General features: G+C 40.4%; 1 protein-coding gene across 1 annotated transcript; it reads left to right on the top strand.

The window, feature by feature from the left end:
• The first annotated feature begins 17,737 nt into the window (after positions 1-17,737).
• LOC141773051 (uncharacterized) lies at positions 17,738-23,513 on the top strand. Its single transcript, XM_074644702.1, has 11 exons — positions 17,738-17,895; positions 18,004-18,132; positions 18,241-18,366; positions 18,848-19,356; positions 20,370-20,427; positions 20,804-20,898; positions 21,812-21,853; positions 22,067-22,282; positions 22,371-22,548; positions 22,669-22,848; positions 22,939-23,513. The coding sequence occupies exons 1-11, from the start codon at positions 17,829-17,831 to the stop codon at positions 23,028-23,030; spliced, it is 1,692 nt and encodes a 563-aa protein (XP_074500803.1). The 5' UTR covers positions 17,738-17,828; the 3' UTR covers positions 23,031-23,513.
• The last annotated feature ends 2,226 nt before the right edge of the window (positions 23,514-25,739 follow it).

Raw genomic sequence — 25,739 nt, 5'->3', positions numbered from 1 at the left:
AAGACAACATTAAGTTGAAGAGTATTCTGCTCATTTTCTGTAACACACAAAGACATTTCCACTTCAAACCTTCTGCTTGATGCAATCACCTCTCTCTGTCGCAGTGAATGAAACAACGTAAACACAGTTATTGCAAGGCAGTAGTCTCCTATTCAGTAAAGAGACGAGGCACAAAACAACCTGATCATGAACAATAGCAACGTCTAGCATTGCAGCAGTTCAAATGGGTGAAATCTGATGGTGAACAAGTATAAATCCAGCTTGAAATCAGGATCTGTTGGTTAATGCTCCTTCAATTTTGTCCAGCAGTCTTACAGAGGTGCAATACTAAATCGCTGACGTATCCCTAACAAATCTCCCAGTTGAAAATATCCAGTGCATCAAGATTACCGCTGAAGTTGATTTTTACAGCATAAGAGCATCTGTTTTCTAACTCCCTGTCATTTACATGTCACTCTTAAAGGTAAAATATCAGGTTTCTCCAGAGGCAAAACCTGTGCTGCTATTCTGAGGTGATGAATCCCATTATTTGTGTTTGACTGGTTTCACCTGTTAGTGACTAATTCCACCACAATCGTCAGTAGGAAACAGGAGATGGGTTGCCAGATTGAGACATCAGGCTGTGTCTTGATAACATAAAAGAGCACTGAAGGAGGAGGAGGAGGGGAGAAAGTCTCCTCTACATTCATCTTTGGTGGTTTCATTTTAATTGTGTGGCATGGTAGTTACACTGTGGGGTGCCGGTGTCTACATAAACCTGTTACTCAGTTACTCAACTGAGTCTACGGCGGCTGGCTTGCTCATTTCAACCACACTCTCCATTTAGGCTGATTTCCCACATTAAGCATAAAGTATCCATCCTCAGTTGAATTAAAAATGTAGGATTTTTCCATCCTGTTGCTCCACCCAAAAGGAAAAGTCCACATGTCTGCAGCTAACATTGTTTACTCTTCTACAACATCAGCTGTCATGAGGGGACAGGGAGGTTTGTTGAGCGCTTCGGGGGAAAATAATGAAACAGTCACAGGTTGAACCAAATAGTGTTCAAGTGCAAGCAGAGTGCTGGTCAAGGGCAAACAGTCAATAACCAGAGCCGCCCCTTTAAATGTCAGTTGTCTTGGAAACAGGTGCAGAAATGGAGCATTTCGGATGGCGGCCGAGCAACCGCCGGGGAGCCACCGTTTAGCAACGCCCAAGAACAACAGCACGCCAAGCGAATGTCACCCCGCGGAGCCACGCTGCTCCACTGAAGCACTGAAAGATGCAATTCAAGCAAACTGGGGGGTAGAAGACCATGAACAACAGCAGAGAGACCGCCTGATGTTATAATCCTCATCCTCAGTGTAATTCATGGAAAATAAGAGTGGGACTCACAGGAAAATGCAGAAGTAAACAGTTTGAAAGAACAGCTCTTAAAATGGAAAACAAATGGACATATTCCCGCAGTTAATATTTATTTAAACGCATATGTCGGATTAAAGCATGGATGAATAATGATTAAAATGAATGTTGAATTCTTTGCCATCGGTTCTTTTAATATGAAATTCTGGCACATAACCACAGCCTTACATCTGTTTGTATTATTAGAGATTACTATCATCTATATTGTATATAAACCCACTCATCACTCTCCAATTTTATCGCCATACAACAGGCACACAGCATTCAATGGAAGAAACATACTGACTTATGAACTCGTCCAGACATACTGAAAGAAAGCAGGCGTCTTGGTGTAGACTTTGTCACTGTGTCTCTCAGTAAAAACACTATTCACTACTGCCCCCTGCTGTGAGCATGAACACTAACCTGGATCCTAGTGCATCACATGTGAACCAGGAGGACCAGAATATCCCTCCTATGTAAAAAATAATGATACATCACTTAAATAATAGTGAAGTAAAAGTTACTTGTGTTGAAAACTATTCAGTCGAAGTACAATGGCAGCTCCTTTGAACACAAATGGGAACTGAAAAAAAAAAGTTAAATGTGACATAATGACGGTCATTTTTCTTTCCATTTGAATACTCCTTGACAACCAACCATTCTCCCATTCAGCAATGCTTTCTCAAGGTCTGACTTATAAGATAAAGGGAATTCAAAGCAAATTGAATATCCTCCCAAACAGCTCAACTATAATTATTTCAATTCCCAGAAGAATGGTAAAAAAAAAAAAGACAAATTAATGTAAGTGAAAGTAGAAAGTGCTCAAAAATAGTTACATAAAAAAAGTATTTGGTGTGAGTTTGTGTAGTTATGTGTAATTTGAGTCAGGTATATTTATATTGTATTACAATATTCTTTATATTTTGTATTCTATGGATATATTTCTTTAGTGTTGACATGTACATTTTCTGTACTGCTCCTGTGCATTACCTGGATAACCTGCTGCTGTAACACAAACATTTCCCAATTTGGGATCAATAAAGTACATCTATCTTTCTATCTATCTATCTTTCTATCTATCAAGAGAGCTATTTCAAAGGCTGGAGTCATTTTAAAGTGTCCTCTCCATCCTCCATATGAAGTTTATCCCACAGGGGGAGAAATATTGAATCTCACATGCCATCAAACTGTTAAATGTTCATGAGTCAGCTGGATGCACTCCAGCTTTTATGTTAGCTGTTGATGTACAATGTTTTATGTGAGCTTGTGTGTTGGTTTAGTGAGTCGACGGGTAGATCTACCACTTTGGTCCAGACTGAAACATCTCAACGACTATTGGATGGATCGCCATAAAATTGCATACAGAGCATTTCGCTCAAAGCACCGCTGTGCCTCAGTACGGCCTCTCAGGATGGCTAATGTGTCTGCTGACTCTTGTTATCATGTTTTATGTATCTTATTATGTTTTAGTCTCGGTGTGTGTTCTGTGTTTTATAAATGATTTGTTGTTATTAACAACGAGAGAAAATAAAGATAGAGTTAAGGGTACCTTTGGTATATTGTTCAAATACATTTTTTGTTATATTAGTTGAAATTCTCATTACATCAGCAATCAACAAAACAAATGCTCTGACAAAAAAAGGAAAAAATACGGTATCTGTGGCTGTCGCAGGACTGTAATAAGCCCGTCCAATCAGTGCGGAAGTGCCTTATACTTGCATTCTCTCTAATACCCAGCAGGGGGCGACTCCTCTGGTTGCTAAAAGAAGTCTGATTGTATAGAAGTCTATGAGAAAATGATCCTACTTCTCTCTTGATTTATTACCTCAGTAAACATTGTAAACATGAGTTTATGGTCTCAGTCACTAGTTTCAAGTCTTTTTCAATACAGCATGATGTTCATTTAGTAAATTATGGTCCCATTTAGAGTGAAATAGACCATAAAGCAGGGGATGCTTTAGGGCGTGGCTACCTTGTGATAGACAGGTTGCTACCACGGCGTTGTCCGGTCTGGGAGTTGTCCGTGTTTTCGTTTTGCAACTTCAACCTTTTCACAGTGTGTCTTCAGTTCATGAGAGTTATTATAACCTTTTTGGTCGCCTAAAAACGTCTTATTAAGCATTCGGTTGTACTTAGCTCCACCCTCTCGTCTCACTTCTGGTTTAAAAAAATCAAGATTACGTGACGGACAAATACCAAGATGGCGAAGGACAAAATGCAGAAGTCAAGGCTTCAAGACGGCAGCCTACAAACCAATGAGTGATGTCACAGTGACTACGTCCACTTCTTATATACAGTGACAGTCTATGGTCCAATCATTGAACAGCCTACCTACCTACCTGTCTGCACGCACTCTGCCCATCCACTCATTGCACTCGGAGTCTTCCACAAGCAGCTGTGAGTACTAACAATAGCCATGTTCACCGTTCACATTAATTATGATAGGTTTCCGTTCATAATGATAATAGTGTGGGAGTGGCGTTGGAGGGAGGCCTGAAGCGACGGATTGTCAGTGTTGCCAACTTTCTCTCTAGATTTAGTGACTTTTGGAGCTAGTGCTGCTACTTTCATTGGAAAAGAGCTGGCAACACCAGGCTGGGTTTTTCAGTTGGATCATTTTTATAATCTAGTGTACTCTTGCTGGTTTCTCAAGATTACTGACCCTGCCTTTAAGATGGAAGAAGCCTCCCTGCAGCTGCCTTTTTTTTTAATGCAACATGGTTTATGTAATGCCGATCTCCATTTGTCTATCTAAGCTGACATCAAGGACATCCTCTGATCTGTGTTGTTTAAGTAAGGAGCTGGCATTGTCACTTTCATAACTCATGACCCGTAGTGACAGATACACATGTCAGCACTTCTGCAAACACATCTGCCTCTAATACCACATCCGTCTTTTCTCCCCCACAGTCTCTCTCACGTCCTACCATTTAAGCTAAAATTTCAACAGAAAAAAAGAACAGCTGAGACATGTCAAATAGATTTTTGTAGATTTTGCATCACAATCATTCTGTGTCATGTTTCTTCACATCCTCCATCCTCTCCTCTCCCAACACACAGAGTGACCCGGCAGCTCCTACAGTCTTCTCCAGCCACAGCTCATTAATTGAGGGCAGGGGAGATGCAGATTCGGCGGGACAGATCAGATCCTTGAAACTTTGCGACGCGCCGTATAGTGCTGGTGTTGCTGAACTGTGGAAGCAAGATAGCCGGTGGGCATGACTTGGATGGGGACCTTTCAAATCCGATCGCATCGCGTTTGGTCCTCCATCCCGGCCCCGGCCACGCTATATCAGAGCAGATAACGTGCTCCAGTAAAGGTTACGACTCATGGTGACATTTGTGTTGAGACCCAGCAATCCTTGAATCCTGTGGACTAATCTGGAATTCATTCAAGTGCCTGCTTTTGTGTTTGTGTGTGTGTGTGTGTGTGTGTGTGTGTGTGTGTGTGTGTGTGTGTGTGTGTGTGTGTGCGTGCGTGCGTGCGTGCGTGCGTGCGTGCGTGCGTGCGTGCGTGCGTGCGTGCGTGCGTGCGTGCGTGCGTGTGTGGTTGTTTATAATAAAAGTTGGTAAATCAAAATAGCTGGAACAGACAGTCGATTAAGATAGTGAAATAGGAGTCATGAATCCCATTAAATCCCATTCTGCCTTCATGTATTTTAGCATCAGAGACCGGAACACTTTCCAGAGGCAGGAAATGACTGTTGCACCACTTTGTTGACCTTATTCATACTAATATAAAGATGTGAAATCAACTATGAAGCTAACATATTTTTTGGTTGCAGATAGCCTATACAAGTCTATTTCTTGCTCTCTTTAAAACAGAGCTGAGCATTAATTTTTTTTAAGAATTGCACGGCATGGTGAGTTTTCAAAAAGGGAAATCAGAAACGTGATAAGAAGACAATCTCTACTGTGTGTTAGAAGTCTGAAAACGGAGATTACGGAGTCTAGAAAGTTAAGTCTGTTCTTTTTTTCAGCTTCATCTGAGCTCAAATTTAATTTAACAGCTATTTTCAATTTTGTCTCTGACGTCTTTGTGTATGTATGTGTGTGTGACTAACATTTGTCAGGATAAACCATTTTAACTGCAGGCCTAACATATGTTTATCTGTTGTCTTGATAGTACTTTTGAGGGTCTGTTCAACAAGAAAGTACTGTGACACACTACATGGCCAAGAATATGTGGACTCCTGACAATTAAACACCGATATAAGGCTTACAATATTTTACATTATTACTACTGCATTTTACTGCGTGTAGTTGTTGACAAGAACATGCAACAAAATTATAGTGTGTTATTAACAGTGATTGAATGTAACCAAGTACATTAATTCAAGTACTGAACTTGAGTACAACTTCGAGGTACTTTTTCTTTACTTGAGTATTCATATTTTATGTAACTTTGTACTTCTACTCCACTACATCTTAGAGGCAAATATTGTACTTTTTATACCACACTACATTTGTCTGACAGCTTTAGTTACATGTTTCCTTAATCTCTGATGACGCATCATGGTCATTTTATGATTTATTACAGGAAATATACACTGTAAATTATTTCACATGCATTCACAGTAAATTACTGGATGCTAGTTGCATTCACAGTAAGATACTATATAATTTTTACAGTAAGGTATTGTGAAATGACAGCTGTATGCTGTGACCTCACAGTTATGCCAGTATATTACTGTGATTTAGCATTATGCTGCTGTAGAAATACTCTATTTAACTGCAACTTCACAGTAAATGTTTAGATTTAGCAGTAGGCTGTTGTAGAATTACATTGTAAACTACACACTGTAAAATATTTGATTGACAGTAAATTACTGGCTACTAGTTGCATTAATGCAACTCAGTAGCCAGTACTGTGCCATAAATTTACACTTAAAAACCATTGTAAAATACTGAAAAAGTTTTATCGGTTAAGTTAACCCATCAATAACTAAAAACATTGAAAAAAAGGTTCAATTAATATAAACTATGTTATAAACTTTAACAAAAATATGATCAATTTTACACATTTAGCATGTAGAGAAACCTCTCCTGATGAATTCACAGTAGCTTGCCGTAATCACGGCTGTAATAGCCATGCCTTGCATTAATTTCACAATAATATTATGAATACTGTATTATATTGTGAATATCACAGTTAAGGACTGTGATGTAATTATAATGTAATTTATTGGGAATTATTACAGTTGCATCTTGTGAAATCTTGGTAATAATTTACAGTGTATTACATATTGGTCCTTTAAGTATAGGATCTGAATCCTTTCACCATGGTTATGATACTGCCTATAAATGCTAAATATGGGAAATTAAAGAAAAGTGTTACTAACCTCAACGACCACAAAACAAACTTGATTGTTTGTGGTAACGAGACTTCTACTAATCCCACATGGAGTCTGGGATCTGGGGTGCTTTGCGAATAAAACCTTACTTTCCCATTTCCAAAACACCCGGTTCATCGCACTTGACATTCAAACTTTGTCAAAGAAAAAATTACGAATCATTATTAGTATTCTGCATTAAATTGAATCTGGTATCCAATCAGCAATTTCCCCGCTGAGGTGACCAGTGTGACACTCCTCAGTGCCACAGCAGTCTCCTCTCTCATAACAAAAGCATTTTTCTTCTGAGATCCACTTCATTACCCAGACTAATATGGAGCAAAATGTTTATTCAAATGAGCCAAGTTCAAATCCTTTAAAATGAATGAGGAAAAATGCTGAAATGGATTATATGCTTGCAGAAAAGAAATCATATTTGAATTAATTACAAACTGAAAGGGCGTCTGGGTTGGAAAAACGCTTATTCTCCTTAGTTATTTTCTTATTAGCTTGCATTTATTTATTCTCATCATCCGCCGCCGCCCAATGCCATCAATATGCGTCCATGAAACGGGAGCATAATTACATTTGATCAGCATCAACATGACAACGACAAGCGTTGTGAGCAACTGATTGGCAGTTGTTTTCAAGGAGAAAGGCACACCGTGAGCTTTTGATTGGCCGCTGCCAGAGGAAAGACTTTCTATTAGCGATTGATTGGGCAGTGTAATTTTCCACCTGAATGGCTCCCGGGGGCAACACACAGTTATTGTGTGACTTCGACAGGAGCCACCTTTGTATCACCAGTGTGTGAATGTGGGTTTCCTTTTGCTCTTAAATGGTAGGCCTATTCTCCCAGCTCTGATGGGGTCTTGCAGGGCGGCGGGGGGGGTTTGCGGATGAGCACAGGGCTGCCCGTCTCAGGAGAAGTCACATGGGACAGTCTGTCAGGTCACCTCTCATCAGGAGGCATACAGCAGAGAAAGCAAATCCCCAACAACTATACCAACACACGGACACTAAAAGACATTGTGATATGTTTTAAACACATCCCTACGATCTCATATAAATGTATTGATCACTATCTGTGTGTCTGCATCCAGCCATGTGACGACGCCCTCCTGCAAAGATGTGGTCTGACTGCTGCTGGTGGCGATCCCGCCAGCCGACAAACAGCCTCTCTAAGTGCAGAGATATCAGAGCGCCATCTCTTCAGAAATAGGACACTGTGACCTCTCTCACACATCGCCTCTTCTGCCTTTTCATTTCACGTCTCCGATTCCCTGCTCTGATTTAATTTTCGTACATGGAGATGTGATAATAAAATGTGATTCAAGGACCCCTCTTCGTCAGTTTAGCAGCTTACTCACTCACAATCAGTGCTTTTAAGTGTGAATTAGTGCCATGTGATTCCAGGTGCGGTTTACCATCTGCCAAATGCATATGTGTGATCATGTGGAGCTGCGTTTTTTTTAAACTGTGGAACATTGTGTTACGAAGACTGGAAACAGCTGACCAGACTCTGACCAAAGGTTAAAAAAATCTGCCTACCAGCCCCTCTAAAGATCACAAATTAACTTGTCTCATTGTGTTTGTTTAATCTGTAGAGAAACCAGAGGAGACTCCGAGAAGTCACTGCTCACCGACCGAGAAATAGTCCGTCACATTACCATTTGGTTACAGTTAGGGAATGACCACAGTCATAGTTATAAACCACAGACTGTGTACAATGATGGACGACATAACAGCTACCCAAACAATCCTGTCTCACTCCCGACTCGTCAAATACCGCAGATTGCCCAGCGCCCCTTTAGCGACAGTAGTGACGAACCGTGCTTTCAACTAACTCCAATGTAAACCCACCCATGGCGTTATTTGAAGGTCAGAGCAAGTGACACAGTATAAATAGCGTGAGAGTCTACTCAGGGCGGGCGGGTCAAACAAACACAGGACTTTCAACCAGGAGACCGCTGTTCGTGGCCCGTGTGAAACTAAATGTAACGTTGACTTATTTTGTCACGTGAGTTGTAAGTCAGTGAAGTTAACGTCAACCACAACCGTTTCCTAACCCTACCTACATGGTTGTGTTGCCTAAACCTAACTTCCAGTGAAAATGGAAGTTAGGCATCTTGTTGTTAGCGGATTGGTCATAGACCAAACTAAAAAGTCAAATTACACGCCAAATAAATTCTTCCCAAAGATGATTTCTGACATTTTAGGTAGTTCTCGTCACGCTGATGTTTGTTCAAGTGTTCGTTTTCCTGATAAGTTTGACTTTAATTAGTTATTTGATGCTATAAAAGGGGGTGAGTGGTCATGATTGACAGCTGCTCTGAGTGAAGTAGTCATGGAGCTGGAGGCTCAGGAAGTGTACTAGAGAGGAGATGTAACTTTAACTTTCCATAACCGTCACGAGTCTGTGTAATAGAACATGTGTCAATTTGATCATAAATGTAGTTATAGAGATATTATGGTTAATTGTTGTGTCTTTCTAGCCAAACAGCTACCGTGGTGCTAACGTAGCAGCTAGGTGGCTCACGATAACAAGCCGCGGCCGTGGCACTGCTCGTGATTGGTTCGGGTGGGTATGTGGGCGGGACCTCGATACTGCGGCTCCAGTCCACCGATCACTACTGCGCAGACTCTGGCTCCAAATGACGTCAAAATCTCAAGATGGAAGCTCCCATATCCGGGATATTTTAGCTCCACTTTTGTACAGTGGGAGGAAGTCTAGATGCGTCGTCCATCTTTATATACAGTCTATGTCATGACTGATAGGAAACAGGAAATGAACAGCGATCTGGACTTTGTGGCTCAATAACAACGTCACACCGCTATTTTGTAGTTTCAACCTGTTTCCAGTGTTTGTACTAAGCTAAGCTAACCTACTGGTTGCAGTTTCATATTTAGCGCACAGACATGAGAGTGATATCGATCTTCATGTCTAACGCTCGGCAACAAAGCAAATATGTGCATATCGAACTCTTCCTTTAAGTCAAACATTTAACAATAGCCTGATCAATGCCCACCACCACGGCTTTGGTGGCATGTAGGCACATAAATCATGTAAACAAGTGCGCATCAGATCTTTAAGAAACCTGATCAGAGAGTCGACTCCTCTGAAGGACAAAGACACAGAGCGTGACAAAACAGTTATTAAACCAAGAGCAAGCGAGACGATCTCTAGACCGAGCAGCAGGGAAAGGGGAGACGTGACCATGGAGGGGTGACAGAGCGAGACGCCAAAATGAAGAAATGCAGAGATGAGAGGATAGAGAAATAGAGGGCCTGCCAGACCTGACAGAGGCTGGAGGGAATAAAGGGGACCTCTCAAACCAGATAAACAGATCAGACTGGCTTCTGCTCATGTAGTCACTTATGACATTGAAAGGTAATTTTAAAGTTTGTGATATGTAGGGCTGCCTCTCTTGGTCTTCGTTGATGAAGATTTCTTTCATCGATTGGTCATTCTTTATGCTTTTCTTATACTGAATGACTTATTTCAAGAAACTTACGAGCACATCTCTGGTAAACACAAGATTCAAAGTGTTTTTGTGTGATTCTTTGCGGTGAAACTCAGTTTTACAGTGTTAGTCATCTAAGAATTTCTTTGGTCGGGGACAACCCCAGTGATATTTAAAAAAGGTGTAAAATTATAGTTATATCAAATAATTCTGCAGTTAAGGTTTCAACTTGTTGTAAAATGTCGAGTACAAGTTTTTCTTTTGAATGTTCATGGTTTGAATGTGCAAACACCAGAGATAGACTAAGAAGTGGCGTCACCCAGTGGTTTGTGGACTTCCGTTTTTAAGCTTCGAGTTCGTCATTTCGCCATCTTGATATTTTGCAACCACAAGTGAGATGAGAGGGTGGAGCTAAGTATGTCTATTTTACACTAAATGGGACCATAATTTACTAAATGAACATCATGCCGTATTGAAGAAGACTTGAAACTAGCGATTGAGACCATAAGCTCATGTTTACAATGTTTACTGAGGTAATAAATCAAGTGAGAAGTACAATCAGACTTATTTTTGCAACCAGAGGAGTCGCCCCCTGCTGGCTGTTAGAAAGAATGCAAGTTTAAGGCACTTCAGCATTGGCTTCACTTTTCAGACCCGGCGGTTGCCCCCTGGCAAACACAGGTGGAAAAGTTCAACTATAACATTGCATTTTAAATATGATTTTAATGTCGTAAACAAAACAAAAACGTTAATAAACCCAAGCCGATTAAAAACAACACATGATTATCATAATTCCTTCTCTGCGTTTGGACAGGGGGAGTCGGAGGGAGAAGAAAATAATCATAACGAACAGACTGACAGCATTGAATGTCAATCAGTATGAGAGCCCTGTTGTGTTTTTTTTCCTGCCATTATCAAGTAACTACAGGTAAATATAGTGTTTTAGGATAGACATTAAATTCTGTCCTCGGCCTTGAAAGCAAATTGTCTGTTTGTCTGGTTCAACAAACTGCACAATCAATTCTAAAGACTTAAAAAGCACACCTGCTGTAGGTATCTCGCCACAGCTTTCAAAAAAGCATCTATCTCCTCTTCATTTCCTCACAATCCAGCCAGAGATGATAAAGTCGGAAGTAGGAAACAGCGAGGCCTTGTGGGAGTCTGTTCTTCCAGCCTGCCGGTCCTCGGAGGACAGAGGAGGGAAATTACTATCAACGACACCAGTTTGGAGCAGCGGTGGCGATCAGATAAGACAACATTGTACACGCCACTCGTAAATCAATCAAGGTCACCTTGTGCTCTCTCTGCTTCTCTTATAGTTTAATTCATCATGAACACACCGCTGCAGAGTTGGGGGATAAAGTTATCACAACCAGACGTACTGAGTCAAATATGTTTTTGACTCTTCTTGTGATTACTAACAGCCACAGCTCTGACCTTGATGTCTCATGTCTTTCTTCTAGTTAGCTGTCCCATAACGCCACCTGCTGGTCACAAACCTCCACACAGAGGTTTTTTAAATGAAAGCCACAGCTTGTAAATTATAGGCAAGTGGTGTTTACTAAACTAACAAAAGTCCCAACATAATGTTATTTCAATTAACATTAAAGATCCCCCTTCAGACAGTGGTGGAAGAAGTATTCACATCCTTTATTTTAGTGAAAGTAGCAATACCATAACATACAAATACTCCATTACAAGTGTCCTGCATTTAAGCAAAAGTACAAGAAGCCAAATGTACTTGGCCCCTTAATAGAGTTTGATTCCAATAAAATATTATAGGATTATTATTACTGATTTATAAATTTTTAAGCAGCTTTTTAATGTGTTCAGTCAACGTGGCGCCACTTTTAACACCTTTATAAACTACTGGGTAATTAATTTCTAGCAAAAAATGATAATACTTCACTCGCTAATCATTTGATTTGAATGAAAAAAAAACGGTAACACTTAATTTTCAGGTCCACAAATGTCATGGTAATTAAGTGATAATTAGCAAGTAACCTATTTGAAAATATCTTTGGATTTACTGCCAAATTACCCCAATATTGACCTCAAAATTTATCAAAAATTACTTTATTATAAACATTATTTAATAATTATATTCCACTATTTCCCAATAGCTGGTAATTTATTTAATACATTTCCAGGAAAAGAATACAAAGTTAATTGATGTGCTTTATTTCCATGTCTGCTGATAAATAGATAATAATTAGCAAATAACTTATTTGAAATTTCTTTAAAAAACTCCCTGAATCATGACATTAGTTACCCGGTTACATTTGTGTAGACAATAAGTCACAATAGTGAGATTTGTGCCTGATCAGAAGTGTCTTCTATTACTTTTGGCTTTCCACCTCCGATCAAGAGCAGCGCACAGCCGCTTCCCAAGCCTAAGGGCTCTATTTTAATGATTATATGCTATTTTAGCATATAATTATTAAATAATGTTTATTATAAAGTAATTTTTGATCAATTTTGTGGTAAATATTGGAGTAAATTGGCAGTAATTCCAAAGAAATGTCAAATAGGTTACTTGCTAATTACCATGAAATTTGCAGACCTGTAAAATGAAAAGTAAATTTTTTTCCACTGAAATATAGTGGAGTATAAGTATAAAGTAGCATAAAGTGGTAATACCCAAGTGTAATACAAGTACCACAAATGATGCTTTCGTACAGTATCTGAGTACCTCTGGTCATTTTGGCCTCAGTATGAAAATGCTTTTCTCACATTCAGAGGTGTTTACTGTGTGCGTTATATTACTGAGGGACATGAGTGCAGGTGTGAGACTGTGATTAGAAAAAAGAAGAGAGAAGGGCTTAAACAAGAAGTGCAGAAAAACACAGGCAGATAGAAAATGTCCAGACGCCCTCACTTGTCACAGGAAGTTCCTCTTTTGTCAGGGTTTTACTCTGCAGGCTTCTCCCCAGGTGGCATGTTTGATGAAGGTGTGAAGTATCAAGGCTTAATGTCAAGCCCACGCCTGCTTTAATTAAATTACATTTTCACTGACAGCAAAAACTCTCAAAATGTATAGAGAAAATATGATCTTACGGTGTTACATTTTATGTTTACAGATCATAATTACTGTAAACTAACCATATTACCACTACTAATAATAATAATAAAAATAAAGATGATCTTGTGAAAGACTGTTATTTCCATTAGTTATAATTTTTTAGGTGTTCATAAGTTTGCTTCTACTGTACTATTAGTTCAGGGTGATATGGGATGGATTCCTGGTTCTATCGCTAAAATGTGAAATGATAAGAAAGTGGAATCGTTTTCTTAATATGTCAGAATACAGGATCAATAAGAAGGTTTTTCTTTGGAGTAAGTCACATAATGCTCCATGTGCTACAGAACGTCGTACTATTTTTGAGGAAGCTGAATTACAATACATATACAGTAATAATTTATAATGTAGCATGAACACAATTAGAAGAAAGTTACTTGTAAGATTTGAAGAAAAATGGTCGAAAAATATAGTGTTGAAACCAAAATTACGAACATATATTCAGATCAAGCACAATTATGGCACTGAATCTTATGTTATAGCAAACTTACCAAGAGGTCAAAGGTCTTTAGTTGCACAGTTACAAGCAGGAATCCTTCCTCTGGCCCTTGAAGTCGGTGGAGGACAACAGGTTGTGAAAAGTATGCGAGTTAAGAGAAGTTGAAAATGAATCATATTTTCTTTTGTATTGTCCAAACTATGATGAGTTAAGAACTTCTATTTTAAATTAAATGTCTGTTCAAAATCCAGAAATGTTTTGGTGCTCGGATGATGACAGAATGGAATGGCTATTTGATTTTAATACTTATAAGTTTACTACTTTTGGAGTGCTACTAGCTTGGAAAGGTGAGGATGGTTTATTCCAGTGTGCCTAGAAGCACAAGGCAAAGCCTTGTGCAAAGCACACTGGTCTATTATTCGACGGGCTTATTCCAGTGTGCATAGAAGCACAAGGCAAAGCCTTGTGCAAAGCACACTGGTTTATTATCCTGCGGGCTTATTCTTCCGCTGCTTCTGCCTAAACTTTGCCGCGCTACTCCTCCGGCAGCGTTGCCAACACCTGTACAAAAAGTACATCAAAACGTGCGGAATGATCGGGAATCGTGTGCTATGACCTGACTAAGAGATTCGCGCAGCGGTGTCCGAGAAAAAATGGCGCGAAAGCGCGTTTTTTTTGCTCCATTGGAATGCATTGAAAATCGACGTGAAGAGTGCTCAAAAGCACTCCTCTTTGGGGCCATACAGAGTCGCCATACTTTAACGTAGAAGCGTGATTAAAAGTTTAAACGGGTCACGAGACTTGGGACTTTATTTGGCCAAATGGAAATTTTTTGATAGCTGGCACGGTTTTCACGAAATCGCAGTTTACGTTTTGTGAAATTTTCAGGCCGTTTCAGATTTTATAATGGGTGTGTATTGCGTGGGTCGTTAAGGGCTAGAGCGCGTGACATCATCGCTAGAGTGCGGGAAAGCTTTGAAATCTTTTGAAAATGTTCCGAACAAATTGCTCTGTAGCCCACAACGTCCACTCCTCATACACAATTAATACATCAAAACGTAGGTATTTTTGTGCCGGTCGCAAACATGTAGCTATGGAATCAGTCGGACTTACACATTTGGCGACACATGCCTGAACGTGAGAGCAACTGCAGGCTTCGCTCCCATAGGGCCCCATATTAAATTTCACAGAATGTTTTGGATCAGAGAAAAAAGTTAATACTTTTCGAAACTGCCGCCGAGGTCACATTTTTGAAACTACAGACCCAAATGTCGCACCATTTGTTCATCAGAGACTCCTAACTGGCCTCATGAACAATCTAAGCGATAGGAGTCACGGTTTCTGTCGTAGAAGCACTTTTATGACATGTACGTCTCTGGTTAACTCCTATTATAAACTGCCCCACTGCAGCAGTTGCCAATCGCCACAGCAACTTCAGATTGCTGCTAGACAGCTGATTCACATTAGCCAATCAGAGCAGGCTGACTAACACACACACAAACACACGCACACACACACACACACACACACACACACACACACACACACACATTTTAACTATGTAACTCTTATTAGCAAATAAGCCCACAGTTATAACTGTGGGCTTATTTGCTAATAAGGCTTTTTTTATAACATTTAAACATTATAATTTAAACATTATAATATAGATTTAAACATTATATACATGCATTATATACACAGTTATAGGAGGAGCAAAGCTCCTCCTATAACTGTGTATAGGCCTACAGTAGCGTACAGGCCTACAGTTATAGGAGGAGCGAAGGAGCAGTGTTAATGTAAATGTACGTTGTTTTGATTTCAAATGTAAACTCACTTTCATTGGGCAGAATATGAACTAGTGTGTCAGCTGTTGCTAGGGGTCAGGGGGGCTGATGATGTTTCCCGCCAGTAGATGGCTAACCACTTGGGGTGTCTCCTTTAGTCATAGAGCAGTGTTAATGTAAATGTATGTTGTTTTGATTTCAAATGTAAACTCACTTTCATTGGGCAGACTAATGCCACATTGGTTACACATGAACCAATGTGTAACCTGTTGCTAGGCGTCAGGGGGGCCCCAGCAACCAACCTGACGAATCTGATGACACCTCTCAAATTAAAGAACTCTCATTGGCTCTTTGTTTTGTGGCCTTCACTTAAATACCGTCTTCACGTCTCCTTCTGCCTCTCTGACTTCTGTTTGAGGTGAGTCTCACGTTAACTGTGTATTTAGCTAGCTAGCTAGCTAGCTGTACAATTCAGCCTCACAGATTAGCATTTTAAGGTTGAACTTTATGAAAACATGTAAATGTCCTGTTTATTTGCTCGACAGGAATGAGTGGCAAATCGATGTGAAGAGAGCTCAAAAACACTCCTCTTTAGGGCCGTACAGAGTCGCCATACTTTAACGTAGAAAAATCATTAAAAGTTTAACGGGTCACGAGACTTGGGACTTTATTGGGCCTTTCATCCACCTTCTTAAAACCTCACTGTGGTCCTCAGACCCCCCCCCCCCCCCCAGCACCAGCACCAGGCACACTGGTCAAAATTTCTTGCGAAATTTTCTAGTGAAGTCTTACTATTCCTCTTCCTATGGTTTTTCTTGCGAAATTTTCTAGTATTTATTACAATTAAGATAATAAGATAAAAAATATACATATAATCTTTCGTGACTTCAATGGTCCATGAAAAGTAAAAGAAATTAAATATGATTAATTCAAAAATATTTAAAAATACACAGCCCCCGAAGTCCCACTTTTTTTTTTTTTAATTAATGTTTTAAATAAAATCTTGTGCATACATGATGACAACTTATGCAACCAAAATATTAATAATGTCAAGATATTAAATAATATTTATTACAATTAAGATACGATTAAAAAAATACTTGAAGGGTCTGAAAAAAAGTAAAATAATATTGAAAAAATATAAAAAGAAATAATACAAATAAAATATAATATCATTTATAATATAATATTATATATTATATTATATTTATAATATAATTTACAAATAAAAAGAAATATAAACAATAAGATGCCAGAAAAACAGTAAGAAATTTATTCTATTTCTTTTTTTAGGACCAGGTATAACATCGCAGAAGTATGTAGCTAATGGACGTAATGTTTAATGATCTATTTGCAGAAATGATATATAATAAATAATATTCATAACCATGTTTTCATTAGTGTATAATCACTATCACAATGTTATAATGTTTGTACACATATTATGGGATTTGGCTATGAAAAAGAATCCTAATCTGCGAGAAGCTGTTGTTTTAGTATTTCTTTTTGATTAAAGGTCCCATATCATGCTCATTTTCAGGTTCATACTTGTGTTTTGTGTTTCTATTAGAACATGTTTACATGCTGTAATGTTAAAAAAAAAAATTTGTTTTCCTCATACTGTCTGCCTGAATATACCTGTGTTTACCCTCTGTCTGAAACGCACTGTTTTTGTGCATTTCAACGGAATTGCAATGGAATTGCAATGGAATTGCGTTGCTAGGCAACAGTTTGGGCCCATGTTTACTTCCTGTCAGCTGATGTTATTCACATCCACTGATACAGGAAATAAACTGGGACACATTTAGAATATTTATGTTTAAAACCATGTAATGGTCTAAATATTGTATATTTGTGACATCACAAATGGACAGAAATCCTAACGGCTTGTTTCAAACGCACAGTTTCTGAATACGGGCTGTGTGCATTTCTCCTTATATTGAGCGTTTTGATAGTTTAACAGTATTTATCTATCACTTAACCCTGCTTTATAATATAAAAGACATGAAAATCTCACTTTTTACAATATGGGACCTTTAAATACATGTATTGGTTTAGATTTGACTTGACATCATGCATTCTAAGAGTAGAACTGTACAACAGTAGAATGTTGTGAGGTCATGAGGAAGTTGTGATGTCATGAAGCAGTTGTGATGTCATAAAGGAGATGTGAGGTCATGAAGCAGTTGTGATGTCATAAAGGAATTGTGAGGTATTAAAGGAATTGTGAGGCCAACATTCCGGAGAAAACTCTTGATACCAACCAGAATCTCTCATCAATCTCATTTCAACTGTGAACTTCGAATCTTCGACATTTCAACGGTGAACCATTACCGTTTGAGAGCCATGCCTTACAATTTAAGAACAAGATTAGTAAGGACTCCTGAGCGTCCGTCCTCCAGTAGAAATCTGGGTAAGTAGTGATACCAAAATCCTGACGAGAACTGCAGTCTCTCTTACTTTAATATCCATATGATTTAGCTGCTGGGCTAATGATTACTAACGCTGCTTCTTCCTTAAGTCTGTCAGACAGTAGATCCCATCCAGGACATTTCAACGGTGAACCATTACTGTTTGAGAGCCATGCCTTACAATTTAAGAACAAGATTAGTAAGGACTCCTGAGCGTCCGTCCTCCAGTAGAAATCTGGGTAAGTAGTGATACTAAAATCCTGACGAGAACTGCAGTCTCTCTTACTTTAATATCCATATGATTTAGCTGCTGGGCTAATGATTACTAACGCTGCTTCTTCCTTAAGTCTGTCAGACAGTAGATCCCATCAAGGACATGCTGGACAACAGGTCAGGTGGAAACCAGAGGGCCACCAAGAGAAAGTCTGACGAGAGCCATGAAAGAGCCATCAAGACTAGCAGGACAAGTCAAGGTTAGATGATATAGAAAGAACTTCAGGGGCTATTTTTTTAAAGTCTGGGTAACGTAAAAAATAGCAACACAACTACTTGGTTAGATTTAGGAAAAGATTGACTTAGTTGGGTTTAGGCAACAAAACTACTTGCTCAGGTTTAGGAAAAATATACAAACAGTACATACTGTATACACATACAGTATATAGTGTGACTGGGTCGGTCCGGCTTGTCTCTGCCATGCTATATACACCTGGGTGCTAATAACATCTGCCTTAAAAATATCACCAAGTATAAAAAAATTTGGTTTAAAAATCATGAAAAAATGAGTGTTAAGTGTTATAAGTCTGGCCGAACCACTCTAGTTTTTATATAGTGTTAGGGAAAGGGTTATGCTAAGGATGGCTCCAGTGGTGAAAAGCAGTCTAAATCCACAATTCAGTACTATATAGTTCAGTCTTTTCACATGTTTTCAGGACTAAGTTTCTAACATGTGTTTAGGAAACTTTAACTCCGCTGAGGATGCTGGGACATCGACACCCGCCTGCGCCAGCATTAGCTCCAAATCTGAGGAGAAGAAGGGCAGGAAGAGGAGGTTCGAGGACACAGAAGCATACGGGAAGAGGAAAAGAACGTTCATGAGTCCCAATGAGGGCACCAGCTATCAGGACACCACTGAGACCATCCCTGAGACCATCCCTGAGACCATCCCTGACGCCATCCCTGAGGCCACCCCTGAAACCTCCTTCAGGTCCGGATCTGATACCTTCATCAGCACCAACTCTGAGGAGAAGAAGGGCAGGAAGAGGAAGTCTGAGGACACAGGAGACTACGGGAAGAGGAGAAGAACGTCCCTCAATCCCAGTGCGGGCACCAGCTACCCCTGGTACCAGGCACCCCTGCACTACCTCTCGTACCCATTTCCTTCTCTTTTTAATCGCTTTTTTCCATCCATCCCTGAGACCATCCCTAAGGCCATCCCTGAGACCATCCCTGAGACCATCCCTGAGGCCACCCCTGAAACCTCCTTCAGGTCCGGATCTGATACCTTCATCAGCACCAACTCTGAGGAGAAGAAGGGCAGGAAGAGGAAGTCTGAGGACACAGGAGAATACGGGAAGAGGAGAAAAACGCCCCTCAGTTCCGGTACGGACACCAGCTACCAGGGCACCAATGATACCACCACTGAGTCCACCCCTGAGACCATCCCTGAGACCACCTCCAGTGATGAATTTGACACCTCCTCCACACAAAACAGCAGAGGTGAGTAGAGATAGAAATATGTGAAACATTGATGAAGTGTGAGTTCTATCAGTAAATTCAGTTGAGTTTACTCTTCGTGAGGAATACTACTAGCCTAGGAAGACTGTTTCAGCACTTATTTTCTAACATGTATAATGTGTTTAGGAACCTTTTACCCTACTGGGGATGCTGGGAAATCGGCACCCGCCAGCACCAAATCTGAGGAGAAGAAGGGCAGGAAGAGGAAGTCTGAGGAAACAAAAGCATCCGGGGAGAGGACAAAAACGTTCCTACGTCCGAGTGAGGGCACCAGCCACCAGGCCACCACTGAAACCACCCTTGAGCCCATCCCTGAGGCCTCCTTCAGTTACGGATCTGACACCTTCTTCTCAGAAGACAGCGGAGGTGAGTAGAGATAGAAATACGTGAAACATTGATGAAGTGTGAGTTCTATCAGTAAATTCAGTTGAGTTACTCTTCATGAGGAACACTACTAGCCTAGGAAGACTGTTTCAGCACTTATTTTCTAACATGTATAATGTGTTTAGATATCTTTGACTCCGCTGAGGATGCTGTGTCATGGATACCCGCCAGCACTGACTCTGAGGAGAAGAAGAGCAGGAAGAGGAAGTGTGAGGACACGGGAGACTACGGGAAGAGGAGAAGAACGTCCTTCAATCCCAGTGCGGACACCAGCTACCCCTGGTACCAGGCACCCCTGCGCTACCTCTCGTACCCATTTCCTTCTCTTTTTAATCACTTTTTTCCATCCATCCCTGAGGCCACCAGTAGCGACTCTGACACCACCTTCCCAGAAGCCACTCTGTTTCACAACAGAGGTGAGTAGAGATAGAAATACGTGAAACATTGATGAAGTGGGAGTTCCATCAGTAAATTCAGTTTAGTTTATTCTTCATGGGGCGTACTACTAGCCTGGGAAGACTTGTATAATGTGTAGTGGATGTTGATGGGCAGATCTTGTTACCTTTGGACAGAATCAGACTGTTCACAGTCTTGATGCTAAGCTAAGCTTAACCGTCTGCTGGCTCAAAAGGTCATATCGTTCCTCTAAGTTTCAGTCTTGGCTTTTCGATTCATATTGGTAATAGGATTCGATTTTAAATTAGTAATTGTTACTGTAGTATTAGGGGTTAGTTTAGAAATGGAAAGAAAGTTCTGAACAACAGTCAAAGTGTTTGTGTTTTGTTTCTGCAGCTGACTTTGAGGCGAAATATGAGGAAGAGGGAATGCTGGGTGAAGGAGGCTACGGAGCAGTCTTTGCTGGCCACCGCAAGGACGACCATCTGCCTGTAAGTTACACACACACACACACACACACACACAGAATCCATGATTCATGTATCCGCTCTGTATGTAGTCAACGTATCCTCATACAACGGTTCATATGATATTTTACAAAAAGTTATTCCTACTTTTCATCGCGTTTTCCTACGAATGTCCAGCAACACGTGACGCATGTGTCAATTTCTGCTCCAGTCTTTTCAAAATAAAAGTTAGATTTAGGAAAAGATCGACTTGGGTAGGTTTAGGCAACAACACTTTTTAGTTAGGTATTGGAATTTGTTTGGGTTAAAATAACACCGGAAGAGGCTTAATTTAAGTACAGAAGTTACATGAGAAAAACTACTTAGTTATGTTTAGGTAAAGATTGACTTAGTTAGGTTTAGGCACCAAAACTACTTAGTTAGGTTTAGGCAGCAAAACTACTTAGTTAGGTTTAGATAACACAACTACTTAGTTAGGTTTAGACAAAACAAATACTTAGTTAGGTTTAGGCAACACAACTACTTAGTTAGGTTTAGACAAAACAAATACTTAGTTAGGTTTAGACAAAACAAATACTTAGTTAGGTTTAGACAACACGGTTTGGGTTAAAATAATTCCGGAAGTGGCGTAACTTAAGTAGCGAAGTTACATGACAAATCAACGTTGACTTCAGGTTTCACGCGGGGTACGAACACCGGCCTATTGGGGAAATTCCGGTAATTTTTGACCCACCCATAGACCCCGTTCCCTCCCTGCGCGGCAGTTGTCGCTCTTTATACTTCGTGGTTCACAATTACGTGGATTACATACAAATTGATTTTGTGGGATATATATACGAATGACAGTGCATTACTTTTCGTAGGTATAGCTACGAAGGGCGTATGAGAACAGCCTCATGTAGTATAAGCTGACCAAATGTCTGTTTCTGTCCCGTAGGTGGCCATAAAGCATATCCGCGAGTTTCTTTACACAACAGTGGTAAGAGATTTGTTTTTCATCCTAATACCAACACTCTACATTATTTAAATCATTTGAGTAACATTTATTTTTAGTTATTTTTATTCTGAGTACAAAGGGAACATGTTCCTCTTGTACCTCATACAATCTAACAGTTAAAATACTGTTAACTTTTGTATACATGTGTATATTAAGGTTTCATTATTTGCTTTCTCTTTCACTCCATATCTTTAGGATTTGGATGGGGAAGTTATAGATCTCCCTACAGAGGTGGCGCTGCTGCTGCACCTCAATCCAGCAGGAGCAGGAACCAGTGCCGTGGTGGGCCTGCTGGACTGGTACAATCTGGACAATGAGCTGATTCTCGTCCTAGAGAGACCCGTCCCCTGCATGGATCTCTATGACTATTTGGTGTCCATACAGTCATCAATACAGGAGGACATGGGCCGGGTAAGCAGTTGATGACATGTGTGTTTCTGTATGTGTGTCCACGCCAACCGTGTCACACAGTCTTCATGTCTCTTTCTTTCTCCCCCAGATCATAACAAAACAACTGGTGGAAGGTCTCCAAGAGGTCCACTCCGGAGAAGTTTTCCACAGGGACATCAAGATGGAAAACATCCTCATCGAAACCGGTTCTGATGTCCCACGTGTCTGGATCATTGACTTTGGCACTGGCGAATTTCTGACAGAGGAGAGGTACACTGAAAATGAAGGTAGGCTGTCGTTCTTATGGTCCTGTTCTCTGAAACAACCCAGCATCTTTGCCGTCTCTGTCCTGTACTCCCGTCCCTCATCCATTAACCTTTGTCTCTGTGTGGCTGTATGTATTGTAGGTACCCAGTTATACACTACTCCTGAGTATATCCGGCGTGGGTGGTCCACGCCTGAAGCTACCACTGTGTGGCAGCTCGGTGCGGTGCTGTTTGAGATGCTGCATAATGGGGTGACCCCCTTCCTTACCCCCCATGACATCATCAATGCAGTCCCTAACATCCGTGACACTCTTTCCTACAGTAAGACATGCAGTAGAATACAAGCACACACATAAACACACAAAGAGTACAGCATTTGTATTTAAACATGATTCCTGTTGGTCTGTCCAGATTGCCAAGATTTTATAGCACGCTGTATGGACAAGAGCCCAGAGGCCCGACCCACCCTGGAGACTCTTAAGCACCACCCCTGGCTCGTGTGAGCTGTGGTCCTGAGGGATCCAGTCTGATGTGATACAGACTGGACCTCTCGGACCACGGATGGATCCCTGAAGACCACGGAAGGACCTCGTCCAGGGTTAACGCTGCTGTAGTCCCCATATGGGGCTCCCATTGCACTCTCTCTTGAAGCAGTAGAAATCAGACCGAGAGGCTGGTGGCGTCAATCTCTAGTAGGGCTGTGACGGGGAGGAAAATTTCTTGTGACAACATGGGTGTTACCGATTACACCAGAGATTTTACAGGAAAAGATGACGGTCATCATGTGTAGCCGCTTACTTTGATCTTTACCTTCAGGTGGCTGAGTGACTAGCCTCTCCGGTAGAACTTTTGCTGCGGAGCCGCTGGGGTGTACCCGGCGCCGCTCCGCCGCGCACACCAGCTGTGACCGTTCCGTCCTCCTCTTAGCATTGGGTATAAATCTGAAATTTAAACCGCGTTTGCTTTCCTCTGCCATCTCTCGGTCTTTCAACTCTCTCCCGTCCCGTGTGTGTGAAATCTGACTCCTGCTACTCTGTATGGAGCAGATGCATCGGTCATCCGACTATCTATTGACAACCTGCCGCTGCAGGTGTGGGTGGCGGGTATGTAATGTAATGTGCCCGACCACCGTGTAACACTGGTAACACGGACTACCGCGACAAGCCATAGTGATTATAGGCCTACGTTCATGCTTCAAACACCCAGCTGTCCGTGGAGAGGGGATCTCTCTTTGAATTGCCTTTTCCGAGGTTTCTTACCGAGTTTTTCCTCGTTTTCTTAGAGAGCTGGAGCTGGGTTGAGAGTGCACGGGATAATGTACAGCGAGCCGGTCATTGTTGTCCCGCTAGCTGTACATTATCCCGCTTATTACACGGCTACTGTAAAAAAAAAATGGCCCTCCACAGTCCGACATCAGAACTGCGTCCATAGCAAAGGTCTGCTATGAAGAAATAACAGACCGTAGCCGTGTAATAATGGGGTTTTATTTTATACATGGGGCTACAAATAAAAATGACTTGAAGTGAATTCAAAATGTCTACAGGGTGGAGGTGCAGTGGTGATCACTGTCACCTCACAGAAAGAAGGCTTGATAAATAAATAATGCCTCATTCCTCATTAGAACTTCTTGAAACAATGATTTATTTGTACTATTACATCTTAATGTTTTTGAAGAAAGGGTTCCTGTACTGGATTGCATGAGATTGTCCATGTGTTCATGATAAATTGCAGTTAAGACCAGCGGGACTAGCTCCCAACATTCAGTATTTGGATGGATGTGCAGTGACTTTGATGTTTGAACTACAGGTCATGTGATAAAAGGGACCCAGAAAGACTATTTTACAATCACGTCTTTACAAAAAATAACTGCTGGAAAATTATTGAGAGGCCTGAAGCCACAAAGAATGATAGAAAGCTTGTTAACAAGAGTTGGTACAGTAGAATAAATAACAAATGAAGGACTGGTTTTCAATATACTGTAATAGAAGAGGGCATAACAGCAGCCCACGAAAGGAAACATCTAAAGTACTCAAAGCTGGCGGCGGAACACCAAGAGGCTGGCTGGAAAGCAAAGGTTTATCCCGTGGAGGTCGGATGCCGGGGATTTGTCAGCAAAGCAGTAGTCCAACAGTTCCGTGGTGCTGACGGGATGATGCGGTCAAACCTGCGGAAAGCTGTGAAGGAGCTAGGAGAGTGTAATATTTCATATAACATTTTATAGATTATATTTATGATTAGTTCGACAAGAGAAACAAAAATCTGGTTCACGTTTGTCTTAAAAACAGTGCAGTAGGCCTTTATTTTAAACATGGTAGTGCTTTTCTTGCATACATCGTTAGGGATCTGTCGCACGATTCAGTATGGCCACGGATAAAACAATCCATAACATGAAACGATTCATAAAACAATTATCGCTGCCATTTTATAGCAGATAGAGCAACATTTTTACATAAATTATATCACCTTGGAAAAGAAAATATGACACTGAGTTCTTGCACTCTGATGCAGAAGCATGCACTGCAGATGTTAATATTTCTGGAATAGGTGAACAGCTGGACCCAACAACTTCATTTCCATTATTAATAAGTTTTTTTTTGTTTTGTTTTCTTGTATGAAGTCAAAGTTTACATGGTCATTTACAGATTGATTTTCATGACAGCTGAAGTACCGCGGTGTTGGGTAGCATTTTTTCCATTTAGTCGTGACTCAGCACAGATATGTACACTGATTTCGGTCTGGGCCGGTACGCGGACATGTTCCGTCAAAGTGAAATATTGCTCGCAATCTGCCATGAGATTCAGAAGATTTGTGAATAACAATAGGAGGAAAAACAATCTGTTAAACAATAAAAAAAATGTCAAATAAAAATGTATAAAAACTAAAATGTAAGATCACACAGTCTCAAAAAACTCACATGGATTAGAAATCGATTACACACAATTAAAAATCATCCAACCATTTCTTGTGCAAAAATATTTTCCTTAAGGAATGATAACTATTATGACAAAATGTGGTGGTACATTGATATTTCCTTTCTCAAAGGATAAATATAAAAATATAGACGATGATTGGAGAAAAGACATAAAACAAGTAGGAGATCCTACATCCAGGCCCGAAGCCTTTTTTCTCTGAAGGTGAACTTCTTCAAGTGCAAAGGTTATTGAAATGTTTCAGCAACGACATTTAGTGATGAAACACATACAAAAACAAAC

The sequence above is a fragment of the Sebastes fasciatus genome, chromosome 1 (assembly GCF_043250625.1).
Source record: "Sebastes fasciatus isolate fSebFas1 chromosome 1, fSebFas1.pri, whole genome shotgun sequence".
NCBI lineage: Eukaryota > Metazoa > Chordata > Actinopteri > Perciformes > Sebastidae > Sebastes > Sebastes fasciatus.
This window is presented reverse-complemented; position numbering and strand designations above follow the sequence as displayed.